At 38.2% G+C, this 15,873-nt stretch overlaps 1 protein-coding gene across 1 annotated transcript in view; it reads left to right on the top strand.

Moving 5' to 3' along the window:
- Positions 1-15,668, top strand: part of LOC129766194 (GATA zinc finger domain-containing protein 14-like) — a 40,933-nt gene extending 25,265 nt beyond the window's left edge. The window contains exons 3-5 of the mRNA XM_055766703.1: positions 1,625-1,852; positions 8,905-9,078; positions 15,454-15,668. Coding sequence (XP_055622678.1) covers positions 1,625-1,852; positions 8,905-9,078; positions 15,454-15,668 — 617 coding nt within the window. The remainder of the gene's footprint in view (positions 1-1,624; positions 1,853-8,904; positions 9,079-15,453) is intronic.
- Positions 15,669-15,873: the final 205 nt, after the last annotated feature.

The following is a 15,873-nucleotide window of genomic DNA, read 5'->3' as shown; positions in this document are numbered from 1 at the left end:
TATATTTTTTTGTTGCTGCGATTCAGTCAATTTATGCATGAACGATAATCTAACTTCGGTGCGGGATGTCGATTTAACACTTTGTCAATTGAAAGCAAAAAGTTCAAAGTCAACCGACTTGTTTACCATGATGCTTGCAAATCCCTGATGATGCCCGAAACCGACGCCTGATGGTGTTAACTAGGTATGAAAAGTTTGTCCTTCTTCCACGATAAGGTTCGTGTGGGCGGTTGATATACTTTTTTCTGCTTCTTCTTCTTCTTCTACTACACTCTGGCATCTCCTGGAGGTACGCTATCATGATCGGAACACGCTACGAGGGTGCAAATTGAATTGACTGAACTGGGATGAACCGAGGCGTTGGAGAGAGGGGGATTCGGGTACCAGATAACGAACAGCTGATCAAATTCCGTCGATAAACTGATAAAAAAAATAGACTCTTGTCGAGGGGATTTGTTGTTGGAACTGGAAGCTGTCGTGGGCTTGTGCTGCCGGTATTCGTTGCAGTTCCGTTGTTCATCGTGTCGTGATAAGCCTTGATGAATAATTGTGTTTTCGTGGAAGGGCAACTCGGCATAGAACAAGATTGATTTTCAATTTGAGTGAAGTATGAATTGAATTTCCATCATTTTGATCCAGGTGAATTTCTTATAAGTAAAACTTCGCTTGATTTGACAATACTTTTTTAACACACATTAGCACCAGTAAATTACCACAGCGGCCTGATAAACTTGAATATCTCAATATTTTTGCACTTCTCAACCAGCGGTCGAAACTAAATAATTATGAGGGGAATCGCACTTAACGTTAAAACTTAATTAACCACATTGCATTCGTACGCCCCTCTCGGTGTCTACAAAGCACAATTGTAATTGCTTCTTCTACGGGGCTGGCCATCCTGTGGGAACCCAACGGATTGCGTCTGTACTTCTGTCTTGTTGTCGCGTGGCCAAGCCCGTTTGCTTGTGGTGTGTCAGCGAAACAAATGGATGGTAATCCCTCCCATAATTATGGCAGCTTCCGCCTAGCGCAATTTAAATTGTATCGTTTCGTTGCATGCATAATTATTTATTTCAGTATCTGAGTGTTGTGGTCGCACTTGTACTGTGGCTATTGGTTTTCAAAAAAAAATAGAAATGCTGTTATAAAGATTAAATCTTGTTACCGTTTAGGAATATAGTAGTTTTAAGAACATAAATAAATTAGTTTATATAAATAAATAAATATATGCAGGTTGAAATAAGAATGTAGAACATTAGAATTACTCTAGGACATAAGTTAGCTATAATCACACGCACACACATATACACACCAAATACACAAACCTGGAGTCGAGCGATATACCATAAAACCACAATAGCTGAAATACACATGTATAAGTTTCGAGAAGAGACATACGACATTAAAACTTGGGGAAAAGGAAAGCACTACTGGGTCTATAATAAAAGCTCTTTATCCAAGGCACAATGGTCATAGAAAAGTGTCCATACTTTTATAATTCAAATTAAATTGAAAGCACTTGGAAACTACAGTTCATACAGAGCGGATCGAAAAATTAGGTAAAGAGCATTTGATAAAAGAAGAATTAGACCTAGTGGTAATAGTGCTTTCCTATCCCAAACAGGACCCAATAATATCAGCACCAATTCAAGTCGATTGGCAACAATTGGTGTCATCGCTAAGCCAGCGGTCAACGAGAGACTTGGAGCTGAGTCGCCAACTCGTTGGAAACTCTACGCGCGACACAGCTCTGGTACCCAGCTTGCGACGACGGTCGCCAACAACGTCACAAGTGTCCTTCGCTCGACTCTTGCCGGCCGGCCTCCACACACTTCACACGAACACGAACACTGTAAGTTAATAAAAATTGGAAAAAAAGGAAAATCTAGTGTGTATTCAATTGCCAACTGATCCCTTGATTTGTGCACGGATGTGAAATAAGCCGATCTTGAGCCTCCGCGTTTCAAGCTCGAGCTAGCCATCGAAAAGAGGTCTTGAGAGCCCACCCTCAAAGGTCCCCGCGGCTTAGACCAGGGATCGAGGGCATTTGGGATTAGCCCTTCTGGCTGATCTATTGAGAGAGAGGTAACAATCTATATATATATAAATGGATTTCTGTCTGTCTGTCTGATTCTTATGGACTCGGAAACTACTGAACTGATCGACATAAAAATTGGTATGTAGGGGTTTTTAGAGTCGGGGAAGGTTCTTATGATAGTTATGATAGGGCGGGGAAGGTTCCCCTCTCTAAGGGAGGGGCTGCCATACAATTGAAACACAAATTTCTGCATAACTCGAATATTAATCAAGCAGTCGAAACAAAATTCCTATGGTGGTTTAACACTCCTCCCTCTCTCTATGGGGGGGAGGTTGGCTAAGTAACTCGAGAACTAATCAAGCAAATGGAATTAAACTTGACACTCTATATGTTTCAGGGATCGATAAACGTTTCTAGGGTGGTTCGACACTCCTCCTCCCCTCCTCAAGGGGGGACTGCCATACAAATGAAGCATAAATTTCTGCATAACTCAGGAATTAATCAATCAATCAGAACCAAATTAGGCATGTGGAGGTTTTAGGAGGCAAGAAATGTTTCTAAGCTGGTTTGACACTCCTCCTCCTCTCTACAGGAGGGGGGGGGGGCGGTTGGCCGGATAGCTCGAGAACTAATCAAGCAAACGGAATCAAACTTGGCATATAGAGGTTTCAGAGATCGATAAATATTTCTTTGATGGTATAACACCTCTCCCTCCTCTGGAATGGAGAGGGGATCCCATAAAAATAAAACACATATTTCAACCAAACATATTCTAACCAAACATGACAATTTTAAATTTTCGGAAAACTCTGAAAATTCGAAAAATTCAATTCGTGTTCTACAATTACATATTGCCAAGCGTTGTTAGTTCATTTGATGTTTGCGCTAATGAAATTGATCTTCGTTCGAAAGTGGATTTTATTGTGGTAAAACGCACTCCTATATCGTCTTCTATCTATATAAATAAAAATGGATCGCCGAATGTGTTGATGAGAGCAAAACTCGAGAAAGGAATTGTCCGATTTAGCTGTCTTTATTGTATCATATTTTCTGTATCAAACATTTATTCCATGTAACAGAGAAACATGTTATTTGCAAGTGGTTGACAAATCTTGAACGAAAATTTTGTCTGAAAATGATCTGATAGTACTAGAAATTTTATAATAAAATGTAATTTTAAAGAGTACATTAGAGGATCAATCAATGAACATTTCTTCGATAGGACCCATGAACTTGCGCTTAGTTAGAAAACGTGGATGTGATAACAAAAAATAAATTTTGGGCGGGACGAAGTTTGCCGGGTCAGCTATTTTTCAAAATAAATTTTGAAACACAGCATTGGAATGTGCTCATTATGTGTTTTTTTTTCTATTTATGATTTTTTTATAATGTTTCGAGGATAGAACGTACTATTTTGTTCTAGTTTTTTCCGTCCACATTTTTTTTTATTTTCATGAAATCGATGATTTTATTGTTCTTGTGGATTTCAATCTAAAACTAAACATATCAACATCTAATCTCTTTGTAGAATTATCCAATTTCGTAGAGAAAAAAATTAAACAACACCTTCAAATTGTGTGATTTTCTACAAAACCATGTTCAGTTCGAGAAACTCATTGCGCTCTCTAATCATTTCACGGTCGACCAAATCCGCCATCAGAACAAATAATTCGAGCATCCACGAATCGAATTGAACTACGTTTTCCTTTATAGGATAACCCTGACTATTTATTGTTGGGCTAAGTAAAGTCTCTGGTCTACGCTAATAAGCCGCGGAAATTATCACATTAACACCATTGATTTGTATTTTACCTCAATTTTAAATTCTATTCCTTAGAGAAAAACTATGCATCTTTCTGTAGTTATAGGTTAGTTACACTTGAGTTTATATTCACCTAGTTATTGAACTATTTAGATTAAAAGGGGCCGACAAATAACTTTTCGTCTGGTCCCCATCGGTCCCTGCGGACCAGTAGTAGACTTTTGAAAAAATCATTTTCTTGCTTCATTATTGTCGCTCCCAGTCCCTACGCTCTACAAACGAAAATTCCACTATCGGTCCGATGAAACCGGCGTGAATTATATGGAAAATTCATTCTCGAGGACCGACGCCGCGGGGTGAAACGTGTTGACAATGTGATGTAGGTAATGGCTCCTTACCATCTTGAGCCAAATTAAATTAAAGATGTTATAAAAAAATGTTATAACAAGTTCTTATTTGAAACTTTCAAGATACTGTCTAAATTGTATTACGCGTATCAACTTGTTATAAGAATGACTAATATTTTAGTAGAATATATTAGGTTGGGGCGAAAGTAATCCATTATTTTTGCGTAAAATTCAAAACTTCACTATCCTTCGATTTCATTCTGTTTAGTCATGGCTTCGCAGATGTAAATTCGATCCATCGCATTTTTGTGCTAATTGGTGTGGCATCCAAACACCGAACATCTTTGTGAATCCAGCTCTACACAAATTATTTAAGGGGATATTCTAGTGCAGAGACACGAATTTCGGACGTTTTTTCGAGTTCCATATTAATAAAACAAAGAATATTCTTACTATCCATTATATCATTCGTTCATCTATCTTTTAACAATAAAACAAAAATTGAACGGAGAAAATATATTCATAACTAAAATAGTTAAGAGCTGATGAAGTGAGAGGATTAAAAAAAATCATGCCATGGCGTACACGACTCTGGTTATCTGAAACAGAAAAATCGGACAGATTCTGAATCAGTAAAAACGCCGCTATCGCATGAACCTCGGACAAGTCAAAAACAGGTTTTTTGACAAAATGGCGGCCGTTTCAAAAACAATGCGGTTTAAAACGTTTTTTCTAACGTTTTCCGATTTTTTAAAAATAGTGAAATTTATTAAAAAATATCATTTTTTAGAGATTTATTCGATAGAGAGATGCATACAGATTGTATTCATACAATTTGGACATGAATCAGTTCAATAGAACTTGAGATATCGTGTACGCCATTTTGAAAAATCTAGGCAAGGTGCATCTTTAACATCAAAAATGCCTGAATGTCATCGACAAAATCGAAATTGCAGGTAATTAGCTGTTACAATATCGACACCATAAACACCATTTACAATTGTATCTAGGCTTGGCTTGCATTTTCACCTTTATCAAAGAAGAACTATAAAAAAGTACCGAATTTTCTCTTTGTTGACTTCCATTGCTAACACCCTGCAACTCACAACTAAAACAAACGAAAAACAGCAAAAGGTTGTTTTAGTGTGAAATGCCACCATGACAACGAGCATAATCTTGAAATTGTTTGATCGATACTATACGAGATATCGAACACTACAACCATCTACCGAGAAAATAAAGGATTTCTTGTTCCCCAACCTAATATTATTGTCATACTTTTCAAAAACTTAACAAGCCTCATCAACATATGTTCATAAATTCAAAGTCAAAACATGCTCCTTATATTTTACTATATAACATGGTCCCAAATTCTGAAAATATTATCTTTCGAATGAGATGATTATCATACAACTTCGTTCAGCCGGCAAAAAGTTATTAATGATCCAAACCTTGCACCTCCGACGTAACCTTTTGTTTCTGAAGCTTTTAACTTACACACCGCTACAGAAATGAGAGACGTAATCCCAAATCAAAATCCATGCGAAAGCAAGCTTTGTACTGTACACTTTTCTTTGTGCATATTATGAGAACACTTTGTGAAGCTTCATCGGAGCATGAATTTCAATACACTCATCTATTCCTTTAATTCAAGTGATCAAGTGAAAATGATTACATAGTTAAATAAAGTAAACTAAAGTAAAGGGATTGAATCAGAGTTTACAAAATTCTTAGTTCACATACGCACGTAGCGTAACCATACATTTTTGCTGTTTATGAAAAAGTAACAGAGTAAATACCAAAACATGTTTCAATATTTTTCAATTATTTTTTTCAAATAACTCCAGGAAACTCGTTACCGAAAAGTTATAAACGTTCGAATTTCCTTTTTTCGCGACGTATTACACAAATATTTCACTAAGAGGATGGAGGATATCCTAAATTTACAAATTCCTCAATGAATAATAATAATAAGCTACAATATCACAGCCACAGAAGAAGCCAATGTCGACGATGCAAGAACAGTTCATTACCTTCTACATAGATGAGGAGCTTAAGCAGAAGCTCAACCAATGCTATCAGGAGTTCTGGTTGCAATGCAACTATGGAATACAGTATTGTGGAACATTCTTGAAAAATATATTATCTCTTTTCCATCTTCATACCTTGTCGAAAAAGGCTTCAGTGTAGTTACAAACATTTTGACAAAACAAAAAACCGTTTGAAAATCAACGAACGTGTAGATTTAGGGGTTCAACTTACCAATATTGAACCAGATTTAGACAGATTGGTAGAAAATCACCAGGTTCATCCATCACACTTTTTTTTATGTTTTTTATCTTTACTTTGCGATTTCCTAAAAATTAATTACCTACTTAAGTATTTGTTTTTGTGAATATTTTGTATTAATAATTGTTAATTACACTTTTTTTTATCCCATTTATTTATTTTAGGCTCATTAGCATTTTAGCTGTAACATTTTAATCGTGTACATGTCACATGGTTATCATATCTATAATTAGTACATTACACAGTTGCCATTCGCCAGTATTCCTTCTATACCGTTACATGTGGTACATTTACACAGTAGCCATTTAGGCGTAAGAGTTTTCTATCTGTTCTTCCATTATCCAGTTAGACCGGACAGCGGAGACAGTTGATTGATCATTGTTGAGTTGTTTATAGAACAGCAGCCCGATGTGTCTTGCAGAGCAGAGCAGTTGTATGGATGAATCGATTTTATTTCGACCGTGGATCGATCTCCATCGCTGATGATTGTTGCGTGGACGTAGCCTTTCTGTAACAACACAAAGATGGTCAATGAGGGTCCTGAGTTTTGAACTTACGATCGATCGCTTACTAAGCGAACGCGCAACCAATGTGGCTACGGAGACCCCCGTTAATTACACTTGATATTCACCGAATTTAATGTCTATTTACTTTGTTGAATTTCGTTGAGAAAATGAGGTCAAGTTACTCAACCCATGATAAGGCCGTGACAACTATATTGTCACGTACAAAAATATTTTTTTTTTATTTCAATATTTTGCTTACCCAAAGACTTTTAAAGGTATTTGGCAAAACTCCAATTTTTTGAGGTAGCTAGAAATGAAGGATATTAATTTGCGAGTCATATTCATGGAGAAAAACCGCGATTTTAGAGCACCGACAGCAAATTCTGTTTAAATTAGTTGAAAATGCAACAAGTTGATAAGTTTTTCAGTGTATTCATTTTTTCAATTTCATGCAGTTTTTTCAATAAAATAAATGGTGTATTTGATGAAAAATTTAAATTTTCAACTTTTTCTATACTATAAGTCTGTAAAAAAGTTTTTTCGCTGCACTAGAAATATTGTTTTAATTTTTGCATAACCAAAGGCGCAATGAGGCGAGCTTACAAGATAGCGACTGTATTATTGGGGTTAACGGACCGTGGCAGCGATTCTGCCACCAATTTTTTCAACTGTTTCAATAGTTTATTTTTTTATCAAAGGCAAATATGTGTTCTTCCTCATGTAAGGATTATATTCTCTGAAGTTTGAATCGATTCTTTGTCTAGTTTCCTCGACCTTATAAAGGGTTAATGAACAGCAAAGTTTTTCAATTGTTAAATATTTCGTATGATTGAAGAAGTTTGGCTATATGGGTCTAAGGTATTACTTCATTCTGGAGTAGGGGTCTCTTGCACAAAATAGTTTGAGAAACTCTGATCTAGATGCTGAAATCCCGGAGGTATCAGGAGATCGAATATTCTTATCCAAATCGCAAAAGTTTTGACATTATCTACTCAATTCAGTTAGTTTTCAAACCTATCTAGATCATCGCAAAATTGCTCGAATCGCCCAATCTCCCACATTGTCCATGACTAAATTTCTCGCTGACCCAGCTGGTACAATCTCGAGCAACATGTTAGCAGCCCCTCGTCGTGGACGAACATCTGTCAAAAATGTTAACGATATCAATCATCCGATGTTGGCTACCGTTGTTTATCCCGTTATTATTATTTTACCGCACAATTTCATTGTCATCGCAGGAAAACCGAACAAGACAAGACAATAATTAAGTGAATGTCATATCTACCCGGTTGAACCGCGGGGACACGCCACTCTTGTATATGTTATCATGTCGCCCAGGGAAGGCCCATTATTCTTCCACCGGTCAGTCCGTCGGCCGGGCTTTATTGAATGGGTTGGGTTGAGTTATGAGCACTGGGTTGCGAAAGTTCTTTGATTGGTTGTTATTGTACAACCTAAACCCTTCGTTCCGCAACGGGTCGCGAAGGTTGTTGATAAAACGCCATTCCTCCCGTGTAATGCGCTGTGGTGGTTCCGATAATTGCTGCACACGGATGATTGCCTTTATGTTTTTGTATTCTTCATTTGCTCGCGTATCGGTTTTTTTTCCTGCCAGCAAATGAATGACTTTGTCGTAAAACATTGACTGACATTAATAATGGACCAGCGAAGCACAGGGTAGAAGCACTTGGCGGGGACACTGAATACACGACTAATGGGGTGCAAAACTTGTTTAAACTTGTAGGTCTGTTCTAACCGAAGCTGTAATTTCCATAATTGTAAAATAGCACGGAATGTGTCATTTAGACACACACATTGAGCCGTGAGAAATATGTTTGCGGTACCGAACTTTTCGCAAAGGCCGCAGAAATGGTTGGTAGGAAGCAAGAAATGGTGCATATTTACCACTTGTTTTGTTTGCACAATGTGTTCCAACTCTCACGGCGGATACCGTAATTGCAGCCCATCAACAAACACTAGCGAACGACAACAATGACAAACTCGAGGAAACGATTCGCACCGGTGAAAGAACCCGGAAGGGCGCGAAAGTGGCAGCGGTGGAAGTGGTCCTCACAGCAGTAATAACAGCACCGTCACAGCCAGCAGCGCGTGGGATTCGATGGCGCAGAAACGAAAGTAGACGCTGCTGAAGAATTCAATTAGCACATCATGATCGTACACTCGAGAGCACAAGAGTGGCATAAAACGCTTCGCTGGGTACCGCTGCCGCATGTCTGCGCATCACCCGCGGGGTTTGCCCCCACTGTGGGACAATGTCTCGGAGTCACATTGGCAACCTGAAGAAAGGAGATTATTGTGTCGGGCAATAAAACCGTAATTGCAGATAAAGTAAATATTTATTGTGTGCGACAAAACGTATTACGGAATGTGTGTGCGGCTGTCGTGGCACAACTCTGTCTCCCTCTCGTTTACTCGGAATTGGCGGCGAAGGTTCAAATCACTCCATTGAGGTGCGCTTGAGCAAATAGACCCGAGTGTGAGGAAACTTTACACCACATCCATATGGTATAAAGTGGCTGTAATGCAACATAGCGAACCACTTCAACAGGAGACTTGACGCCTGGTGACGCTGACGGGCTTCCGAACACGGAGCACGGAGATACAGCCATGAACCAGGTACCAGGTACTAATGATTCCCGGGTCCGTAATGATGATGATGGTGATGTGATGTGGGATAGGAGAATTTCACACACTCAACAGATTTTGCTGATTGCTGTGATAATGATAATCACTGTGTTGTGTGTGGTGAACGAGTGCCGAAACGGCGGTTGGCGCGGCTATGCTAATGACGTATGCTATCAACTTTCTGAGGTGAGAAGTGCTACTGAAAATTGTTGGATGCTACTTTTGCGGTTTGTCTTTCGGCAGTTTTCGGGCAGGACCAGGAGCAGCATTAATTGCTCCCATTAAATTAAGGTTAGAGCAGTATTTCCATATAATGGACCTGTATTTTGCTAACGAGGAGCCACATGGAGTAGAATTTACATTTACCGCAGGATAATCTCTCCCAGGTTTTCGACTATTAAAACGAATTTCACTACAAACATTCGGCGAAATGTGCTTCGGAACAGAGCCGTTTTATTTAATCTATGTTTCGCCGATTGATAGCGATTTCATAGCGCTGAACATTTGGATGGTTACGAAAATAACTGAAAACTTGTTCCATATCTAAAACCGTTTCATTTGGTGTTTTAGAGCCTTAATTTTTTCTCTTAATTATAAAATAGAATATTATTCACAAATTCTTGACAGAATTCCTTTCCCTTTTTTTTGCCCTCTTTCGAAAATTTATTTATTTATTTTTTTAATACATCAATAGGTTGACATAGAACCCCAATGATACAATCTACTCTAATTTAACTTGATCGAATTGGAATTGACGTTGCTTGAGACGATTTTTTATTGTATTTCTGAATAAATGGAAGTCTATGTGTTCAAACTGACGGTTAAAAATTCGAGCCATGCAACGGACTTATGATAGGCGCAATAAGTGCGCGCAGCTGGTAGTCGGAGAAAGGCGTGATTTCTCAAATTCCACCTTCTAACGTTGAAGCTAACATGACTTAGCAATTCAGAACAGTCGATGTTGGCTTGGATGAGATCGTATATGAACATAGCTCTAGCTGTATCACGTCGTTCACATAGTCGATCCAACCTCAGAAGCTTACATCGATCTTCATACCTTGGGAGGTCGTGAGGGTCATTCCAAGGAAGACGACGTAATGCATAGCGGACAAATTTACGTTGGACGGATTCATCTCTCAATATGCTGTTTTGGTAATATGGAGCCGACACAACCGAAGAATACTCCAGAACCGAGCGAACAAGGGCACAGTATAGCACTTTGATGCAATGTATGTCGGTGAAGTACAGTAATCGCTCACTAACTGATCCTGGTTTAACTGACCTGCTTTTTAACAGGGCGAACGTTAACCGGTCTTTGGACCAGTTAAAAAGCAGAATTTCGTAAACAATCGATGCCATATTCAAATGGATGATTTGCTGTGATGGTCATTTGTATGTAATTTGGAATGTTATGAAAATTGACATTATTTTCGCATCACAAAAACATTGATTAAATTACAGAAAAATTTTCATACCATTTCATACCTGTTCATACCTGTTATCACACTCAATGCGAAACTTTCATTGGAATCCTTTTGTTCATCCAATTTCATGATCAACGCGAATCAAACAATTCATTGAAGTTCTCCTCGATTTCATTTGACGTTTTACATGTCGGACCAGTTAGAACGCGAGTGTCGATAACTGGTCTTCCCGACATGGAAATTGGTATGTAGGTGTACTTTGGGTCGGGGAAGGTTCTTATGATAGTTAGAGACATCTCCCCCTTGGGGGGGGAGGTGTGTTGGTCTGCCATACAAATGAAACACAAATTTCTGCATAACTCGAATACTAATCAATCAAATGGAGCCAAATTTGGCATATGAGGGTTTTTGAATATGAGAAATGTTTCAATGATGGTATGACACCCCTCTCTCCTCTGAAATGGAGAGGGGGTCCCGTAAAAATATTGATAAGAGCAGAACTCGAGAAAGGAATTGTCCAATTTAGGGCTGTCTTTATTCTATCATATTTTCTGTATCAATCATATGTTCCATGGACGGGGGAACATGTTATTTGCAAGTGGATGAAAAATCTTGAACGAGAATTGTGTCTGAAAATAATCTGATATTATAATGACAAGTTTTAGTAGAAGTACTTGGAATTTAAAGTCAAAGGTAATTTTAAAGGGTAGAATAGAAAATCAATCAATGAATAGTTCTGCGATTGGACCTATGAACGTGCGCTTAGTAAAAAACGTGAATGTGATAACGAAAAATAAATATTGGACGAGACGATGTTTTCCGGGTCAGCTAGTAGCATATAAAAGTACATGAGAAAGATTTGCAGCAGTTGCATCAACATCCTGTTGAATCAAAAGTTCGTCCCAATTTAAAGCGTCAAAGAAATGGTTCATTTTGGGTAAAAATTCATTGCTCACGAAGCACAGATCAAGAATGCGATAATTATCGTTGGATATATCATTCATTTATGTTTCCTTCGTTGTGTCCCCGTTTCATATCCCTCCTATCCAAACGATAAACTTTTACTTAGTCGCGGCAATACATACACACACGGGCCAAAGGTTGTGCAGTCCACTGATCATTCAACAAGAGCCAAAGGTTGTACCGCTTATGACAACTCTACACGAGCTGATGATTGCGCCGGCTAGTGACCATTCTATCCTGGATTCCTCGAGTCGAGAAAGACGCACCACGCTAGATATGGGGTACAGACTAGGGGGGCGTTGCTGATTAATGGTCAGCTGCATCCCAATAGGAGGTATCCCGTGTCGGGCACACGTACAGAGCATCGAAGACTGCAACATACCAATTATGAGAACACTTGTAATACTAACCTCGAGCCAACCGCGCTAATGAAAACTTCATTAGTATGTTTGGGAACTCATGTTTTCCAATACTTGAAAGCAGTTTCTTACAGTTCAATATACTAATTTTCGAAATAATTGACCAAATGTTTAAATAAAATCCGTTTTTTCATGTTTTTTACTGAAGTTAAAACAAGCCGAAAAGTAGAACATTTTTATCGTTGCGGGTATAATGGACATGTAGTGGTGGGAATATGGACAAGTCAATAATATACGAAGCGTAGAACTTTATCGCTCGCGAGAGGAATAATTTCGCTCTCTCTCAGTGTTTGTGCGTCCAGTAACTAAAACAGAACAAAAAGAGAAAGCATACGTACATACCTAATATCGCTTCTCTGTCAACTCACAAACCGAAATATAACCATCAGCGAATTCAATTTTGCAATTAAATCACTCATATTAAGCATTATCGAAGCCGCAAAAATTACATACACACGCGGAATCATGTTTGATTTTTGGTTTTTGTTTCCCTATTTCACTTTTGATTAGTATTCATTGTCCTAGGATGGTTTAAATATTCTAGAATAACATGTAGAAGGGGTTCCCATCAACAGAAATTTGAAATTCATAATGCAACTATACAAATCAACCACCTGTCCATCATACCCCCACTGTCCGTCTTACCCACGGCTCCCCTATATAGTAGTTTATAAGGAAGAATAATTTTAAAAATGGAAGCGTAAAACATGAAGGGTAATTTGAGAAACAATAAACCATTCTTGTTGTTGAAGCTTATTTGTAAAATATCCATCTATCCAATAAATGCTTACCAGTCCTACAATATGTGAATATGTCAAAATGATGATTTATCGAAGACATCAGGTCGAATAAAGTAAATCTCACGGAAAATCCCTTAAATACGATGCGCGCAAAGTTGTATCCAAATGGCTACTGAGAGAGCAATTTCTGTTTCTTTATATTTTTAACATTTGACAGATTCATCAGATTCATGCATAACAGGGTGTCTCGAAAAGCTCCGTATGTTCGAAGAATAGGGTGTTCAAGAAATATCAATTGGGTTTTAGTTAATTTATTGAAATAACTCATTTTACCTGCATTTCCTCTATAAATACAACCACCTATGCCAGATTTACAATCATCCACAATGAGCGCGATTTTTTTCTTCAATAACGATTTTTATTCGTCAACCAATCAGAGCAAAGCGCGAAATCACCCATGACAGTGCGAAAGAAGATAGAACTCTCCAAGCTTTGGCTGCGAAAATCGCGTTGCTTTGATAGGAGACACTACATACATCAGACAGGTGGAACAAAATATGCTTGATGGATGGAACGATATATCGAAATAAATGTTCAGCTCTATACATATGAAATGCTTCATAAAGTGAGAGCTGAATCGATCACCTATTGCAAGCGGAATGCTGCATAATCATAATTATTTTTACACATTTTTGTTAATATTTGATTGAATTCGTTAGTTTTTCAATTATTAACTATCTGGGGTTTTGGACTTGCATTCACATTTCTAGCGATATGATTTTGTTCCACCAATCTAGTACGTCCTTGTCCATAACAAATAATGACAGTATGATAAAGGAATGCAGGTTTGACATACAGATTATGACAGATCATCGCGCGATATCGCTAACCATTGTAAAGAGCTGCACTGAAAAATATCGCGAGTGAGTATATCGCATGCGATTAAAGGCCAGCATTGTAAAGGAAGCATTAGAGTCACTCATAGCGTGGCGTGAAAGAAACTTATGGGCAGAGATGCCAACCTTCCTGATTTTTCAGGATTTCCCAGACTTTTTGGCTCGTATCCTGACATCCTGACAAACACTCGATTTTGCCTGATTTTTCTAAAGTGATCATGATTTTCCCTGATTTTTTAGTTTAGTTTGAGTTGCTTTTATTTTTTCACAATAAAAAGGATCCTGGTTGGAAATGAGAACTGTCAGAATAGCCTACATAAAAAGCTCTCCGATTCTGCCATGCATAGTGATTGCTCTTTCTTTCGTTTATTATTTATTATTACGTATTAATATTTATTTGAATATTTAAAACAGGTAGTGCGTTTATTCCACCTGAAAATACATTATGTTTTTCGCTTCACAATAACAGAAAATGAAACCGTCAACGCCAAATGAATGAATAAACATTGAGGGTAATTTTGCGAGATCATTTTCTCTCTCTCTCTCTCTCTCTCCAGAATATTATGTCAATGATTACAGAGTTATAGATTTTCAGTAGATTTTTTTTGTAAAGTATATAATTGTAAATTATTAAAAAAAACCATAAAAAATGTATGACATTTATCGTCGAAGTCGTAGTATAACGAAACACAATATTAATAATGCATAGTTGTGGAAATGCCTAAAAAAGGACAAGTGGAAGTTTGCTCAAGTAAAGTTCAGGTCTCTACAAAATTAATTCAAGGGCAAGAGCTTCGATTCTATGGACAGCATGAAAAATACCTTGAACAGTTTCGACGAGAAAGCGAACAAGATTTGGTAGCTGTTACCGATAATTTTTTTATTGTCGGTCACGAATATGTTGTCTGTGTCAAATAATATCTGTTTAGTGTGTAAGTTAATTTTTGTTTTGTTCTGACTGGTATAATTGTCATTAAATGTAAATACCCAGATTAAATGTTTGTAAAAGTACTAACCCTACATCGCTCCGACGTGGCTTACCTTCAATCGAAAATTACAGATGTTTGACAGATGCCCTTCCGATAGTAATGGGAGGAATGGGAGGAAATGGGAGAAAATGGGAGGCAGAAAGGAACTGGAATAGAGGAGGAAAAGGTGACTTGGAAGGAGACGTGGAATAGACACGGTCACTTAGTCCGGAGCCAGGAAACGACAAGGAAGTTGAAAAGTTGGAAGAGAAATCTGTTGAGAAAGATAAGTTGTGGAAAGATAGTGAGTTGAAAAAAAACGACATAGTAGAAAGTCGTACAAGTAGAAGGAAGGTGACTGGTAGAGTGTAGTGAAAAAGTTGAGAGGAAAGACCATCTTCTGACCAATTCAACAGGACCCAGAGCCAAACTATTCGCTCGTGGGTTCGGTATAGGGACTCCGGCTACCTACCACCACCAAAGCAATATTCTTGCGAGAGCGACCTCATTGCAAACGGATCACGACGAGCTCATCCGTCAGGAGCATCCAGCATCCCTTCTCCCAGCAGCAACGACGAACAGCAGCGCGATAACAACTACCACGAAGGACCAAGCGAAGGGCCCCAACGATCACGGTACCATACTAACCCCAAACATCGAAAAAATATAAATTTGAAAAGAACAACTAACTTTTCCTTCTACATCTATCACCAAAGCCAGTCCATTTTTCATAGAGAACATATTGTGTCCGCTTTCTGCTATCCGCTTAAAACCAAGTCGAAACAGTCTTCTCGAGGGCCAAAGCCGACCGCGAGAGATCTATATACTGAGGTGAGCTAAAGCCGTAGTTAACATAGCATAGAATTTTAAGGCTG

Source organism: Toxorhynchites rutilus, chromosome 2 (assembly GCF_029784135.1).
Source record: "Toxorhynchites rutilus septentrionalis strain SRP chromosome 2, ASM2978413v1, whole genome shotgun sequence".
In the NCBI taxonomy this organism is placed as follows: domain Eukaryota; kingdom Metazoa; phylum Arthropoda; class Insecta; order Diptera; family Culicidae; genus Toxorhynchites; species Toxorhynchites rutilus.
This window is presented reverse-complemented; position numbering and strand designations above follow the sequence as displayed.